The sequence below is a fragment of the Psammomys obesus genome, unplaced genomic scaffold, assembly GCF_907164565.1.
Source record: "Psammomys obesus unplaced genomic scaffold, mPsaObe1.curated_primary_1811, whole genome shotgun sequence".
NCBI lineage: Eukaryota > Metazoa > Chordata > Mammalia > Rodentia > Muridae > Psammomys > Psammomys obesus.
The window spans coordinates 371,622-389,125 of NW_026590405.1; the positions used below are offsets into that span (position 1 = coordinate 371,622).

The 17,504-nt window shown below is 46.7% G+C and overlaps 2 protein-coding genes across 6 annotated transcripts in view; both read right to left on the reverse strand.

Annotated features, from left to right (window-relative positions):
* Positions 1-7,575, reverse strand: part of Dip2a (disco interacting protein 2 homolog A) — an 80,314-nt gene extending 72,739 nt beyond the window's left edge. For 2 of the 3 annotated variants that reach the window (XM_055606963.1, XM_055606962.1), the window contains exon 1: positions 7,406-7,574. In XM_055606963.1, coding sequence (XP_055462938.1) covers positions 7,406-7,496 — 91 coding nt within the window. In that variant the 5' untranslated portion in view covers positions 7,497-7,574. Of the gene's footprint in view, positions 1-7,405 lie in introns of all 3 variants that reach the window. The other variant, XM_055606961.1, reaches the window with a different exon arrangement.
* A 7,324-nt stretch (positions 7,576-14,899) lies between these two features.
* The window catches only part of Pcnt (pericentrin), a 96,357-nt gene continuing 93,752 nt past the window's right edge, over positions 14,900-17,504 (reverse strand). For all 3 annotated transcript variants that reach the window (XM_055607091.1, XM_055607090.1, XM_055607089.1), the window contains 2 exons: positions 16,936-17,054; positions 14,900-15,474 (listed from right to left, as the gene is read on the reverse strand). In XM_055607091.1, the coding sequence (XP_055463066.1) occupies positions 15,434-15,474; positions 16,936-17,054 (160 nt within the window). In that variant the 3' untranslated portion in view covers positions 14,900-15,433. The remainder of the gene's footprint in view (positions 15,475-16,935; positions 17,055-17,504) is intronic.

Here is a 17,504-nt window from a genome sequence, read left to right on the forward strand (position 1 = left end):
GCTCTACCATCAGCAGTCACTAGAGGTCGGACCCTTCCTGCCTCCTCTCCAGCCAACACTCAATCGAAGCAGCTTTTCTCATCTGGGGACACTGCTCACTGGCTTCCCAGCTGGTTTTTCTCGTTTTACTTTTGCGAACGAAGGCAGGCGTGGTGGCACACACCTTTAAATCCCAGAGGCAGAGGCAGGTCAATCTCTCAGAGTTGGAGGCCAGGCTGTTCTACACAGTGAGTTTCAGGCCAGCCTGGGCTACATGGGGTGGCTTTGAAACGGAAGATGATAAATGAAATTACTGTGTGGGTGTCACTGGTTTTCAGATATAATTTTAAATTTTAATTTTTCTTTGCTGTTGACAAGCATACATGTATACAATTATCTACCCCTGTTCCCCACTCGAACTTTGTCTTTTTTTCTTTTAATCACCCACTAATCCAATTACTGCTGCCTTTGCATGCACCGGCACAGTCATTCCTGGAGCTCGGGGGTCCTATCAGTCCACATCTTCAAAAAGAATCATTCTCCTTCCCCAAAAACTGCCAACTGCCGTTGGCTCTTCAGTAGGGGGTGTGGCCTAGAGATCACCTACCCCATCTGTGCCATAATCTTGGTGGGCTTGATCTTGTACCATTCACAAGTACACAGCCACGAGCAGAAGACAACACGGAAAAGCACTCCTCCATGTCTTTTGTTTCCCAAATTCTTTCTGCCTCCTCAAGCCTTATGGGAGAAGAGGAAAGGGCAGGGATACAGATGTCCTGTTTAGGGCTGAGCAACTCAGTCTTTATTCTCAGTACTCTGACCAGTTACGTGTATCTCCACTGACTACTACTCACTGCAAAAACAAGTTCTCTACCTGGATAAGAGCAATGGATCTATGGCTATAAACGTAAGTACTTAGGGGTACTTTAAGAGCAGAGCCGTTTATCAAACTAACAATAGCAGGTTCTACCCTCGGACCCCGAACCTCATCAGCCATCGGCTTTTGATCAGGATTACAGTAGCAAGCAAGAAGTGTCCTCCTGTAGAGAACACTTCAAATCCAACTGCCACCCTATGCTAGTCATGCCCCTATACACCAGTGGGAACATCTTGACTGGCCAGTTGGTTCTGTAGGCTCCAGCACTGAGTACGACCACTGATGTCTTGTTGCCCTCGGTAGTCCGCATAGGACCTTCTGGAACTGTGAAAGCTGGCCAGTAGGAAGAAAGTTTCCTGGTCAGCTTGAAACCGACTTCTCTGTGTCCTACAACCAAAGCATATAGGGTCTCCAGCAATGTGGTCTTACCATGTAGTTACAATGGGCAACCAAGGACAATGGATACAACCTGTGTCACCTTGGAGGCCTCTCGGACACCAATAATTAGCAGGGGAGGTATCCCATAACTTAAACCATGGTTTTCATTTAGTTATCTGTGTGTTCTGGAGTAACACTGTCCACCCATGCAGGGCAATTCTACACTAACTTTTTTTTTAAGCTGTATTTTGAACCTAGCTCACTACCAGTGGGTTTCCAGAGGCTTTTGCATACATCCTGAGATTTGCCTAACACACCCACTACCGTCCCTCTTCTTCACCCACCCATCCTGGCCCCTGCTCAGTCTTTTAACCTCCACTCTTCGCCCCTCCTCCTTCATTTCATGTATCCTACCAACTTTCCAATTACTTCTTACTCGGGTTGTGGGACAGTAGGCCTCCACATGGGCTTTATGCACACTTCCTTTGGGGGTCCACCCCCGGGTACCCCCGGATCCCCACACCCGCCCTTGCTCAAGCCTTTTCACCCCCAGGATTCTATCTTTCCTTTCACCTATAACCTACTGTCCTCCCTGCCTTAAGGTGTGCACTCTCCAGAAAAAGCTGCCTTCCAGTCTCCTGGCTTCCAGTTGTACAGCAAGTTAAAGGAAGATTTGAAGCTAGGCCCTGTACATGAGAGAAAATAGACAGCATTTGTCTTTCTGGGCCTGAGTTCACTCTATATGGTTTTTTTTTTTTTTCAAGTTCCATCCACTTATCTGCAAATTGTGTTATTTTATTTTTCTGACAGCTGAGTAATATTCTACTGTATATATGTATATGGACCACTTTTTCCTATCCATTTATCTGATTATGGCCATTTAGGTTGGTTCTATTAACTGTTGTGAATACAGCAACACTGAACGTGGACGAGCAAGTATCTCTGTAGTACATATAAAACCCTCTGGATGCACGGCCAGGAGTGGTATAGCTGGGTTATAGGGCTTTTTTTTCCTTCCAAGAACCCTCCAGGCTGAGTTCCAAAGTGGCCATACTAGTTTACATTCCCACCAAAAGCGTATAAGCACCACCCTACCTTGCCACATCCACACTGCCATTTGCTGCCACCTTTATTCTGATGATGACCGTTCTGGCTGGGGCCAGAGAGAATCTTAACACAGTTTTCATTTTCATTTCCCTAATGAATGCTGAACACTTTTAACTGTTACCTAGCCATTTACATTTCTTCCTCTGAGAACTTTCTGTTGGGTTCCTTTGGCCTTTTTTTTTTTTTAATCGGGCTATTTATATTCTTAATGTTCAGCTTCATAGTTCTTTGTGTATTCGAGACACGAATCCCGTCGGGTGAATAGCTGGCAGAGGCTCTCCCCAGCTCTGTGTCTGCCTCTTGGTTCGCTTCACAGCTGCCTTGGCTGGGCTTTATGCTATCCCACCTGGTGGTGGTAGGTCTTCTCTTCTGCGCTACTGGAGTCTTTCTCAGTGGGCCCTCACCTGTGCCTGTGTTTTCCAGTGTTTCCTGGCCTTCTTGTAGTATCTCCAGTTTTTCATTGTAGAAGTCTTCTGCTTCACTGGCCAGGTTATTTTGTTTTTCCCCTTAGGTACGTCATCTTTTGTGTAGCTACTGTGGATGTTTCCCTGATCTCAGCCTGTCATTGGTATGTAAGAAAGCTACCGATTTTTGTATGTTGATTTTGTGCCCTGCCACTTTGATGAAGTCTTTATGAGTTCTTGGGAGTTTCTTGATGGAGTCTTTTTGGGCCTCTTCCATATAGAACCATATGTTCTGAAAAAAGAAGATATGTTGACTTCTTCTTTTCCTACTTGTTTCCATTTTATTTGCTTCCCCTATAATATTGGCCTAGCTAGACTTCAAGCACTGTATTGAACAGAAGTAGAGAGAGCAAACACCCTTGCCTTGTTTCAGTCTTACCTAAAATGCTTTGAGGTTTTGTCCATCTAGTGTGATTTCTGCTGCAGATTTATCAACAAACTTCATTATACTGAAGTATGATCCCTCCATCCCTAGACTCTTCATGACTTTTATCAGGAATGGTTGTTGAATTTTTGTTTTAAGGTTTTCTTTTTTTTTTTCCTCTCTCTCTCTGGAGATGATCATGTGTTATCCTTTAGTCCATTAATGTGTTGAATTGCATTTATTGGCTTATGCACATAGAACTGTCACCACAATGCTATGATAAAGCCAATTTAGTCATGATAAATGGACTTTTTGATGTTGAACTCTGTTTGAGTACTTTATTGAGGATTTTGCAACTTTTTTTTTTTTTTCCCATCAGGAAGGTAGGTCCGTGGTTTTCGTTTTCATGCCATGGCCTTATGTGGCTTTTGTAAGAGTTTGGAAGCTCCCCTTCCTCTCTTACTTTATAGAATAACCTGAGTGGCGTTAGTATCAGTTCTTTAAAGTTCTGGTAGAGTTCTGCAGTGAATCAACCTTGTCCTGGGCTTTTTTTTTCCAGTCGGGAAGCTTTTTATTACTGCTTCAACCGCACCGCTAGTTTCACAGCTGCTCATTATAAGGCTCATTTATCCCATTCCTTCTACGAGCATGACTGTTGACTAACCCACCTATTTGGGATGCCCCTCGTCCTCCAAGCTGCCCACTGTCGGTTTGCAGTAACATCCCATAGTGCCTCCCTCTCTCTACCAAGTAAGAGAAGGCAAAAAGATAGGACAGTGGCTAACGTGTCCATAATTGTGTTAGGAGGTTTTGTTTTCGTTTGTTCCACTCTGTTTCTCGGTTATTATTTTTTAAATGTTTGCGTGTGTCTGACCCGCACATATGTTTGTGCACCACATGTGTGCCTAGTGCCTGCAGAGGTCAAAAGAGATTGTTAGGTTCCCTGAAACTGGAGTTACAGGTGGTTGGGAGCCACCATGTGGGAGCCGGAAACTGGCCCAGGGTCCTCTGCAAGTGCGGTAAGTGCTCTTCACCACTCCTGACCCATTTTTGTTGCTGCGGCGGCGGCGGCTGTGACAAGTACCTAAATTACCTTAAAAGGAGTGAAGATTTATTTTAAGAAGTCCAAGTTTCAGGGCTGACAAGATGGCTCAAGCAGTTTAAAATGCTTACCACTAAGGGTCTTAGTTCATACCCTGAAACCCACGGTGGAATGAGAGAATGGGTTCCCAAATGTTGTCCTCTGACCTCTAAATGCAGACCAAGGCATGTGTTCACTCATATCCCCCACATTCACAAACACACACACACACACACACACAACAACAACAACAACAACAACAATCTTAAAAGCAGAAGGGAAACTTCTGAAGGGGAAGGAAGAGGAGCAAGAAAACACCTGTGCCTTATTATGTTGGAGGGCAGGTGGAGAATGACTCCAATACACCTTCCGTGTAAGAAGAACTAAACATAGCTGAAGACCAGAACCTTCTCTAAGGGCCAACCCAAATCAGAATGGTAGATGATAAAGAACTAGTGATAACGGAGAACAAGGCCACATTTTATGAATAAAGACAGAGTGGGGCTTCTGTCTAGTCACTGCTGATGAACAGCTGAGGGGAGACACGGATTTTCCACCTTATCCAGGTAACACCAACCATTCCCTGCGTGCGTGGGGCTGAAGAAGGTACACACTTTCTAGACTGTCCAGGTCCCAGCTCTCACTACTATTTCCCTTACTATACTGGGTTCTTCCCATTCCCTCCAATGTTCCCAGCCTCGACAAATCCAAGTTCTAGGGGATCCTTAAACAAATGGGGGTAATGTGAAATTGACATTACTCCATTGCAAGAACGAAAGAAAGAAAGTTAGGAGCAGGAATAATGAAGGACACAAAGAAAGACAAATGTTTAACTTTTATATGTGGACTCGGGTAATTCTCTACATATACAAATTTTATGTGGTACTGAATGCAGAAGTGGGGAACTGTTTGGGGAGAGAGAAGGAAACAGAAGCTGGGGGACAAAAGAGGGTAATGGGGTGAACATAAGCAAAGTAAAACATATATGTATGAAAGGTCATAATCACACTATTTCACATGCCAAAAACTTAAAGTTAAAAAATGTTTTAGGATTGTGGCTCATTAATAATGCATTCCTTTAATGTTTAAATAAAGCACCTTCACAGTTTCAAAATACTTACATACATTGAGTAAATCTTTACAAGAACCTTGAAATGTCAATAAAACGTTAACCTCCTTTTACAGCTGGCCAAACCCAAGTTTAGACATGTTATAAATCAGTGGCTTACCAGATGACACTTACAAGATGCCAGCCTCTCTGTGAAAACTCCAGAAGTCACTGCCTGAAACACAGTCTGCATTGCCAGGCATCTCGAAGCCCAAGAGGGAAGGCGACATGTCAACAACAATCACAAACCATAGGATCCAGGGTTGAGGTGTGAAGTTCGCTGTTATCAGGGCCAAGTGTGACTCTGCCAAGATTCCCACTATCTGGCCTATGATAACCTAACCTATCTGGCAAAACGAAATGCAGCTCTCTAAGAGTGGGAAGGAAAGAAACTATGATTACTGAATCCCAGGCTGCCAATGCAATCTCCTTCTACGAACATGTCATTGTCTGCCTTCCTTCTCCACTTAGGCTATTTTTTTTCAGTCTCTCCATCGCCACACAACCTTACATCCTTTACTTACATATATATCTCTACATATGTCTAAAATAGTATCAGTATAAGTAGATGTCATTGACTTAAGAGATATTTCTTCAGTTGACATATACTCTCGTTCTGTCACTAGTTATGAAGTTTTTGCTCTTAGGAAATAATTTAGTTAGCTGTCAACTCCTGGCAAGCACTCAAACATATAACCCAAGGAATTGGAATAGCAGATATTCCAAAGCAGAAATTAGGAGCAATCTGCAAAAGCACACTTGATACGTAAAAGCTAAGCTACAACTATGTGGTTTTCCCTGAGGAGCCATATCAAATCCAGCACAATAGGCTTTTTTTCTCAATCATTCCTGACCACGCCTGAAAAGAGAATCAAGAGTTCTCAAAGTGGGGCTGGAGAGGTAGCTCAGGGGGTAAGTTCACTACCCGTTCTTCCAGAGGACCTGGGTTCGGTTCACAGCACCCACAAGGACCTGATACCCTCTCTGCCTCCAGGGGCACCTGGCCATGCATGGGGTATACAGACAAACCGGCAGAGAAAATACCCACATACATAAAAAGAAAGAAAGAATTCTCAAATATTCACTAAACCAACGACAAAGCATACCAACCTAAAGTTAAAAGTTCAAAATGCATTCAAGTCTCAAAAGCAGACTTAAGAAGCACAGAGGCTTTCCTCCCAAGGTCTGGGGTCAGGGGCGGTTTATGAAGAAAGGAACTCTTCCCAGCCATCCTGAGAGGTATAACATCCACCTCGAGGTTGTCACTCACTATCTCTTAAGTCTTATTATCCCCCACTCCACCCCGGTCTGTTTCTAACAACCACTTACTTGGCTTCTTAACTTTTAAAATTTTCATGCAGACGGCTGATGAGATGGCTCGGCGGGCACTTGCCCTCTAATCTGGCAACCCAAGTTCATCCCTAGACCCCACAAGGTGAAAGGAGAGAATCACGGGTCTGCGCACATTGACCTCTGACCTCCCCACACACGCACCGTGGCCCTTGCTTGCCCCCCGAAGTGTGCATTAAACCTATCAAAATTCCATGAAGGAGCCAACCTCCTCCCAAGTGTTAACGCGTTTTACTAACGCACTTTAGCCTCAGAATCCACAAAGCCACGGTTCTTACTGCCTCGTTTCGCAGGTGAGGAAACTGAGGCTCACGAGGCGGTCTGGAGTCCCAGGGGTGGGGCTCGGCTTCTGCATCCCGGGCTTCCTGCCTTCCTGCAGAAGCCGCCCCTGGAAGCACAGCCCACGGCCTGGACGCCACAGACCACAGCTCGGGCAGTGAGTCCGGCTAGGCCCACCTCCCAGCCCGTCCCTCCGGGTGTCCTTCGGAGGCCGGGCACCCGCCGGTCTGCAGAAGCTGGCGGGGTCTCGGGCGAGCGGCCCAGCGGCACGAGTTCCCCGGGAGGCGACGATTCCGGGTGAGGGTCCCCGGCAGGTTCCCGGGGTGACGCTCCCGAAGAGGGCGTCCCCGGGCGGGGTCTCGCGGCGAGGGTCCCCGCCGGGGGAGTGATGGGGGGGGGGGGATCCCGCCGCTCTCACCTTCCGACAGCTCCAGCTCCAGCTCCGCCAGGCTCTCGAGCACCTCGGCGGGCAGCGGCGCCGCCTCCAGAGGGCATCCGCGGTCGGCCATGGCCGGTGGCTGAGGCGTTCCCCCACCGGGGCCTGCAGACCCGCAGCGGCCGCCCGCAGCCGGCAGCGGGCGGGGCGCGGCCGGGGCTGCTTCGCACGGGCCCGCGGGCACGAGCGCGGGCGGCTCCGGGGCGGGAGCGCGCAGGAGACGCGCGTGCGCGACCGAGGGGCGGGGCAGTGCTTGCCCGGGTACGTCGGGCCGGGCCCCGCCCAGCAACTCTAAAGCTTCGTTCCCATTGGCCGACAGGCCACGTAGGAGAAACTGGGAGCTTTACTCCCCATTGAGGGGCGGTGGACGGGGGAGATGGACAGAAGCTCCCCGGGAACCGCGCGACCCCCACCGTAAGCCGACTTCAGGGTCGTCCCGGTGACCCTCCTCCCAGTCCCCCGGTCTCTTCCTCAGGAGTCCTGCTGGCACGCGTAACTCTCGGCGTTCCCGCTACGGTGTCAGCAAAGTCCTGGCATTTTTCGCCGGCCTTAAAGGGTGATTAAAGGTTATTGCTTTTCACGGTAACCCTGGAAGCACTCTGACATTGACCAAAAAGGATCTCCAGCAGTGTCTCCGTCCTTGAGATGACCTTGGGACGTGGACGCTTCGACAGAACGTGTTGGGAACCTTCGTGGAATTTTTGAAGGAGCTATTCCCAGAGCTGGGGACGTGTACAAATGGTGCAAAGACACACTGGTGTCTTTGGAGTAGGTGCCCATTCCGACTTTGCCTATCGCCTAACTGAATAGGGTAGGAGAACAAAAGTCTGTCTTTTGAGTCGAAACTAAGTTCTCAAAAGCAGTGCTTCAGTTACAAAGATTTAGTTCCCCTCAAGTAGGTAAGTAGGCTTTCTTCTAGTTTAGTGAGAAAAAAAAAAGAAAGGAAAGGAAAAGGCTGCTCCTGGGTATATTGGAGGAGAAAGTTTATTATAGATGCGTGGGTGAGCATAGCCAGAGGCAGACACATCTGGGAGAGTCCAGATCGGTCATAATCCTGAACCATGGGAGAGGGAGAGAGGAAACGAGAGAGGGGAACCAAGTAGGGCAGCCAGGAGGCCAAAGGTACAAAAGGAAAAAGCGGGTGACCAAAAGTTTCTATTACACAGGAATGAGCCTCGGGGGAAGGGCAGCCCAGTTCAAGGTAGATGGTGGATGCCAGCCATACCCCGTAACTTGTAAGGACTGAGGGCTGCTGGGAGAACCTGGAGGCCAAGTCCTGCTTTGATATGTTAAATAAACAACACAGCAGCTCGTGCCAGGTTTGAAACCACACTAGTGTTAATAGTTCTGGGCCCTAACTGTGGAAGATCTGGAAGCTGGGCTGACAGACTCAGCTGTTGCCAAGTCTTGACAAGTGGAAACTTATAGCTCTGGGCTTTAAAAGCCTGCAGCATTGCTCTAGGTGCCTGGGTTAGAGATCTGATGCTCTGGGTTTCAATTGCCAGTGACCAGTAGCTAATGAAATCATCATAGCAGCAGCAGCAGTCAGTACCAGCTAGTTAGAACTCTCTAAGCCTTTGTCTTTGTAGCTACTAGTGTTGAGTATCAGGATTCTTTTCCTTCCGGTCTTGCCAGCTTCCAGGATCTCTTCCAACCTCAGATGCCTGCTTCCTCATACTGCTTTCCTCACTCTTGCCCTGACACACACCCACACCCACATACACACCCCTTTCTAGCCACCCTGCTCTTCCATATCATCCAGCCCTCTCTACATACATTAAAAAATCCTAGGTTGGCAACAGAAATACCATTTTGGAGGCTTTTAGTGGGTCTAATATTACATCCCCAAGAAACAGCATAGGAAGGTGTCCCCGACTGACTTAAAAATCTGAGCTAAGTAATCTGGTATACAGCCAGGATGTGTGGAAGGCAAAGGAAAGACTATTTCCACGGATCCCCAGTTCTTGTAGGAAACAGAAAACGTGTCAATAATTTCACATTTCTCCAATCACTGGTTTCTTCCTGAGGAAGCGTTCTCTGTCATCTTGAGTGAATATAGCTGCTGAAGTAATAGGACTCCGTGGGAAAAAAGCAACTGGGATTTGACCTTTCAAGGCCGGTGCAGAGTGTCTGCGGTGGTTGTGACTGGAGCAAGGCCTCCTGGATTCAGTTGCAGTATGCAGTAGATTACCTTGCTGCTGGAGTGTTTTCACATTGATTGTGAAGTATGCAAAACAGCCAGACTTGAAGGCATTCCAGCAGATTGCTAGGGACGGCTGCACGGCTCTCGGTCCCTCACTCCAGGCTTCCAGGTAAAAGGGAAAGGTCTATTTGTCCTTCAAAGACCTCGATTTTTACTTACTCACATAGAAAAAAAAAAATGCTTACAAATAAAGACTTAAAAATTCAACACAAAAAAATGAACGTTTTAAACAGCATTTAACAAAGTTTTAAAGCATTTTACAAGTCCTTTTAAGGCTTATTTTATGTCTGGGTGTTTTGCCTGCGGAGTATGTCTGCACACTACATGCATGCGGTGTCCAAGGAGGCCAGAGTGGGCGTCAGATGCCCTTCTGCTGTAAGACTGGTCTAGCACCAGGTTAGGAGCACCAAAGCATCCAGCCTTGTGGACTGAGCAGCTGAGCGGCTATTGGTTCTTGGTCTCCCCAGCATGTAGACAGCACTGTTTGGCTGTCCAAATAATTGTATTGTATAAGCCACACTAGTAAATCCCCTCCCAATATACATCCTATTGGTTCTGTTCTCTAGATAAACCTTACTAATAATACATCCACCTGCTGGATACTAGACACAGAATTATGGCTACTTCTGAGCATAATTCAGATTATAACATAATGCAATAAGGGGGAAGGGAGCGCTCTGTGATCTCACCTCTCCCTCCAAAAAGTTGTGTATTCGTTTGCTAGCACAGCAATAACAACATCCTGGAAAATGAGCCAGTTCACCAGTTTACAGGATCAGAATTCTGGAGGTTAGAAGTCCAAGATGAAGGTGTCACACAGGGTTGGTTCCATCTGGGCCCACAAAGGACAATCTGCTCCATAACTGTCTCCCAGCCTCCAGTGGCTGCTGCTAATCTTTGATGTTTCTTGCCTTGTGGATGTTTTACCCCAGTCTCTGCCCTCAAGATCACATGCTGATCTTACGTACCAGTGTGTCCAGTTGCTGGTAGACACCACTCATACCTGATCACGTTAACCTGATCATCTGCAAAGACCCAATTTCAAATAAGGTCATATGTACTTGAGATTAGGATTTAGATATCCCTTTGGTTGGGGTGAGGGCCACAGGTTGATCCATCAATCCTAACTCACGGCCAGCGTGTATATAGGGTAGGAGCTGAGGAGGTTTGTTGGGGGCTAGGCTGTGAGAATGCTTAATGAAGCACACTAGAATGTAAAACTGGGCAGTAGACTTCCTTGTCATGTGAGGAGACCTCCAAGAGACTCAATACCCCAGCAACCAATTCCTTCACATCTGAAGAACTGTACATCTGTTGGATGGATGATATAAAGGGGCTACACAGCTGCTTCAGAGGGAGAGAGAAACCCTGCAGAAACTCAAAGGCTTGCTGGACCTCAATTGTTTTTAGGGCCTAGTGGTCAGGGGTATCCTAGGGCACCCCAAAAGTAGCAAATTTAAAACACCTCGAACTTCCTACCATGAGAAGCAGCAGGAGACACAGCCTGAGCGCTTCTTCCTAGAAACCTCCCCCAGGTGTAGCCAAGATCTTGACAAGAATTTTAGGACAACCGGATAAGAGATGATTATAGGGGTTCGAGCCTGCTCTTTATGGCTGGGATACCAAAAGGGAGACGGCACAAATGATATTCGTGTTAAAAAGTAACTGCTGCAATGCAAACATTTGGAACCCACAGAAAAGCCAGGGAGTGAAAGGAAAAAGAGGCTGGAGAGAATATGCCCCCTCCCCCCAGTTTTGACCTTTAATGCAAAGAGGAAAAATCCATGATTCAGCATAGTTCCGAGTATGAAGCCATGATAGAGAGTAGACTGCATTTGAACTGCTTGAGTTGAGAGGACCATTAGGCAGGAAGAGAAAAGCCTCTCATAGCCTGGCCTGTAAGACACAGGGTCAGATGGGATTAGTCTGAGTGTGAGGATGGAGGAACTGAATCCTTAAGACAGATATTGTGTATACTATGAGAAAGCAGAAGAGAAATCCTGATGGTTTGGCCCAAATAGGCCATTAGGGACATTTGGTCACTTGAGGTTCCCCATGAATATCAGGGACTGGAAGACAGTGGAGGGGGGCCAGGCATTACAAAGGGAACTGAGAACTCGAGATGAGATGTTTGAAGCCCAGCTCACTGCACCCACCCCGAGAGGACTGTGCTCACACGAAGTTAACCCTGCTGGTACCCCGGGCGGCTTAGCAGACCTTTTTGCACCTCAGGGGAGAACATGACCTATATGAGGTCGGAGAGGCTCTGGTGGATTTGAGTGACCAAGACCAGCATGTAAGCCACAGAGTGCTGAAGCAACCAGCAGATGAAGAGGAAACCAAAGGGGTCTTATCCCGGTTACTCAAAGATAAACATGACAAGATTTATGTTGTGTTGGAATTTTTTGTTGTTGCTTCAGATGGGGTCTCTGTAGTCCTGGGACTCACTATGTAGACTACTTTGCAGTCCTGAACTCAAGTGAACCGCTGGCCTCTGCCTCCAAAGTGCTGAGATTCTATGCTACCATGCCTGGCAAGCTGGAATTCTTTGCGTGCGTGCGTGCGTGCGTGTAGGGGAGAAGTTGAGGTGCAGCAGGGTGGGGTGGATACAAAACTAGTGAGTTCCTGTAATGGAGCTGATCTTTGCTTCTTTATGAGTTCTTTTTTTCCACACTTTATTTCCCATCTGCCCCTATTTTACCCCCTATCACTAGATAGGAGAGAAAGGATAGAGGGGGAGAGAGAGATCCTTGAACCTAATTTCTTTCTTCTTATTTCTTCTTTGAGCACCACTACGAACAGAACAGACCGCAACCAACCCCTCCTATCGGGGCTGTTGCATTTATATATCCTCTGAAAAGTTCCCAGAGTTCTAAATGCCACACAATGACAGCAACTATCTGTGGCTGGCAAAACCATGCTTTCTGCTGGAGCACCAGGTAAATCATAGTCAGCTGCTGTGGACAGTCTGAAGCAACCTCGTCTCCCCACATCTGGGATTAAAACAAACACGTATTATTCTAATAATATTTGTTTTTGTTTTGTTTTGTGATTTTCCAGGCAGGGTTTCTCTTTGTTAGCTTTAGCTGTCCTGAAACTCACTCTGTTGACTAGGCTGGCCTCAAACTCACAGAGATCCACCTGCCTCTGCCTCGCTAGTGCTGAGATTAAAGCTGTGCACCACTGCCTGGCTAATATTTCTGTTTTTAAGGAAACCAAAATTCCAGCATAAACGATGAAAGCGGGCACAGATAATAAAGATTAAGCTGGTTTCACTGGTGGGTAGTTACCCTTGAGGAAGACAATGCTCAGATTAAGTTGGAGGTAAGGAAGAATGTATGTTAGGGGTAGAAATTACTTATCCAGCCCAGGACCCCTGCAGGGGCAGGTAGGGCGGAGGGCGACAGCAGCTACGGGTGCAGTGCCAACCTAGAGTGTCAGCTTCCTGAGCAGCAGGTGTAGCCACACCCTTCTGGTTTGCTAAGCAGCTGCAGCTGGCTCCACTAGAGATGACCTGTAGCTCACAGCAGCATCCCAGGATGAGGAGGCAAAGTGGCTTATAGAAGGTTATTATGGATTCTAGAGCACTAAGCAGACTAGGGCCTCCCATACATGCCAGTGTCCCTACCACTGCTCTTCTGAGGCCACTGACGGAAGCAACGCCATCTTTTCATGCTGCACCACACTTTGCTAACAGTCTGCCCCTGCACCTCTTAACTGCCGACTACTGAGACCAATAGGCGCTGGCCTGGAATGGACTGCAGTGACTCTTCATGGCGATGATTTGGTATTGATTTCTCAATGTCTGACTGACCTTTGTATTGGCATCTAAACAAAAGGAAGTTAGAGGATTTGGAAGATGGCACCTTGAATGGACAGACAAAATATATTACCCCCGGAAGCTGCAGTGGTTGAATGATAACCCCAGTAGCTGGGGATGAACCATGGACATATCCAGGGAGGCCCCTGGATAGGCGGTATCACCAGACCTAGATTAGTAAATCCCTAGTGCTGAGACACCATCCGCCTTTGTTGCAGTACATGCAGAAATCAAGCTGGGACCACGCTGCAAGAACCCTCTACTCATGCTGCAAGGTCCTGTATAGGCCCCTAAGTATCGACAGCTGGCCTACAACCACTGGGCTGTACGTACTGTGTACTATAATACCAGCAGGCCAGGTAAGATTGGCCTGCTGGAGGAATAGTGGCACAACCATTATAGGCATGTACTTACTCAGAGACTTATGGCTGGTTAAAATGCCAACAACTGACCTATGGTGGTGTGACTTTGTCTGGTGGGTGAAGACAGCACCATTTCTGTGGAGTGCTGGAATAATGTCGGGCTGTATATGCTTTGAGTAAACAATTCATGCTGCCATCTCTCCCACACGGAGATGCACAGACCTGGAACCTGAGGAATAACACTGGAGGCTGTGCTTCCCACTGCTAGCCTCCTCTTGTTTTAGGTGTTGGTAGCATGGTGGCCTTAAAAGCTTGTCAGTTGCTGCCAGATCTCAGAGCTGGTCCCAGTCCTGAAGAGATCTGTGTGACACCTGGATAGCCTAGACTATTGAACATGAATCTCACTGGCTTCTCAGATGAAGCGTCTTCTAATGGAAAGTATCTCACATCAGGTAATTGCATTAAATCATATGGCAGGAATTAAATGAGGGAGGAAAGTAAAAACAAGCCCTTAGTGGCTAGGGGGTAGGCTCCATGTCAGTGGTTCCTTCCTAATGCTGCACCCTTTAACACAGTTCCTCCTGGTGAGCCCCAGCCATAAAATTATTTTCATTGTTACTTTGTAACTGTAATTTTGCTTCTGTTATCAATTGTAATGTAAGCATGTTTCCCGATGGTCTTAGGTGACCCTTGTGTAAAGGTCATTCAACACGCCCCCCCACACACACACAAAAGGAGTCATGACCCACAGGTTGAGAATTGCTACTTACCTGCTCTCTGCTTCTAGAAACCTGCCCAGGCACTCAAGTGGCCAAGGGGGGAAGATTATTAGGGCTTGTCTTTTACCACAGGGAACTTGTGGTAAAAGTCCTAGGACAGTTTAATAGTCCTTCAAGCCCCAGTATGGTGGCTCATCTCTGGGCTAACACATCAAATTCCTCTGAAAACCTGAAAAGTGTTGTTTTTTAGCCTGGTCTCTGACTGACACTACATATTTAATTAAAGTATGTCTGGGCAGAACTTTAATTGACCATAATGAATTTAATTGACCATGATGCCCCTCTTATGTTATGAACAAGTTTTAAACAATATAACCACCAACTATATTTATTGTTTCAGAAGTATAAATACAAGTGAGTTACATAATGGCTGTAGCCATGAGGAAAAAGTTTGGCATCAATACGTTTTATTCTTTTTGCCAACAAAAAGAATAAACTGAATGGACTGAAAAAACAAAAAACAAAAACCAACAACACAAGACTATCCAAAGAGAACAGCACTTAAAATTTATTCTTTCCTTCCTGTGTGCTCATTTTTAAATGAACTTTCCATCCTTACACATTAAGAAAATAAACACCTGGACGCCACTCTCCACTTCTGACATGGAAGAGTGATGGCTCCATCAATAGGCACACAACACAACACAGCCACTGCTCACTGGGAGGTAAGGAGCAAAAAAGAATGCTCCAGTTAGCAGCGTGTTGCAGGGGAAATACTTGGCGGCTCCTAGAGGCTGGTATCGTCACTCCTGAAGTGTGTCCCAGACCATACCGCGAGCTTTCCTTAGGAAACCCATATTTCCTCAAAGAGAACCGTCAAAGGTTTAAGGGCCACAGGACTTTTATTCATTGTTTAATCTTCTGGTGGCAGGATTTCTGAGTAGAATCTAAAATTGGAGTAGAGGAAAAATTTGTTATCAAACTTCTTTTAGGAATGTTATAACTTTAAAACACCACTGCTGAGTTGAGCGCTGGCAAAATTGTGAGTTATCATGAAAATAGAAGGTTAGGTTTAAGAAACTATTACATAAATTATATATAGGCCAAATTATTACTGGTAAATGATTTGAATGTAAAATATCCATCACAAGATCATGTGTTTTAGCACTCGGTCTTCAGATAATGATGCTGCTCTTGGAGGCTATGCACCATTTAGGATATGAAGCCTTGCTGAAGGAAGTGATTTGCTGGAAGCAGGAAATGAGATGTTTACAACCTGGCTTCATTTCCTGTCCCTCCTCTGCTTCCTAATTTGCACAATCGTTCCGGCAGCCACACACTCCTGCTTCCAGGAGCTACTCCTGGCAACAGGCACACCCTGCCATGATGGACTATTTTCTTAAACCAGGAGCCAAACCAAATCATTCTTGAGTTGCCTCTCGTCGGATATTTGGCCCGTGATTAATCTTCTAAAACAAAAAACTGGTGCTAGAGAGCAGGGCCCTCGCGGTGATAACCTTGGCCACTTGGATTGTGGGGCCTTTCGCTAGTCTTTGCCTGAAGAATCTGGGCAAGTGTAGAGCCATGAGCTAGACAGAGACAGAGAGCTTAATGGACAATTCCAAGTAAGATTCGGGGACAGAGCAGCAGAGCAGACTTTGGACTTCTGAAACCACTAGGATCATGGAGACTTTTCAAGTTGGACTTCATTTTTGCATTACAAGATGGCCATGAGCTGGGGTCATGGGAAGAATGTGAAAAGCCCCCCCACAGGAGGCCGTGTTTAATGCTTTGTTCTCGGTGGCGCTGTTTTGGGAGTTTGTGGAATTCAGAGGCTGAGCCAGGCTGAAGGAAGTGGGTCACTGGGGCAGGCCCACCCCACCACCGCCTGCCCTTTCTCTGAGGGCTGAACGAGAAGCCTCATTGTTCCTGCCACCGCGGCGGGCCTGTTCTACTGCCATGCCTGCCCTGCCAACCACTGCTTCTCAGATCCCTGCTCACCGTGATGAGGTTGGTAACTAGGACAATCATCTTTGCGTTCCCTATCAGTGTAAGAAGACAAAAAGACCCCGCTAGTGACCGGCCCAGATGTGCCCAACACAGACGGACACGCACATGTGCTCACACCTGTGTAGATACTCAGTCAAACCAACAATGTCTAAGCTGACACTAGCAGTGTTGTGCTGTGTTTTGAGAGAGTATCTTTGTCTGTAGCTCTGGCCAGCCTGGTACTCGCTGTGTATGGCAGTCTGGTTTCAAAGTGGTGGCAGCCCTCCTGCCAAGGCCTCTCTAATGCTGGGTTACTCATGAGAACCGCCGTATCATCTTACTAGCAGTCTTTTCTATGTTGTTGTGTTTCTAAGGTACAATAATATCACTTTTAACAAGTACTGTGAGACGTTTTTTACCTGGTAGTACCCCCCCAAGTCTTTGCTGGATCATTTCTAGACGATGAATATATTCTGTCAAGGAATGTTCTGGATCTTGAGAAGCAGTCAGAGATCTTTCTAACCTTGGATTTGGTGATCTGCAAACAAAAAACCATATCAGGGAGTTAAGAAAGAAAACCTCAAGTTAACAGGTGGGGCCACAACCAGCTGACCAGATCTGGAACAGGTCTCCACCAGGGCTAATTCTCTTCATGCCCGTTCTTTACCAAAAAGAAAAAGTTGTTTTTATTTGCCTAGAATCCCGGGACTCGTGAACACTAGGCAGGCACTGCACCAACTGAGTTATATTCTAGCCCTGTGTAGTACTTCAAAAATCAGCTTTTAAAGCCGAGTATGGTGGTGCACTCCTGTAATGCTAGGACTTTGGAGACAGAGGAAAGAGGGTGGAGCTCTGCCAGTTCAAGGTTAGCCTGAACTATACAGCAAGTTCCATGTCAGCTAGGGCTACAAAGCGAGACTCTGTCCCAAAACAAAACAAACACACACACACACACACACACACACACACACACACACACACACACACG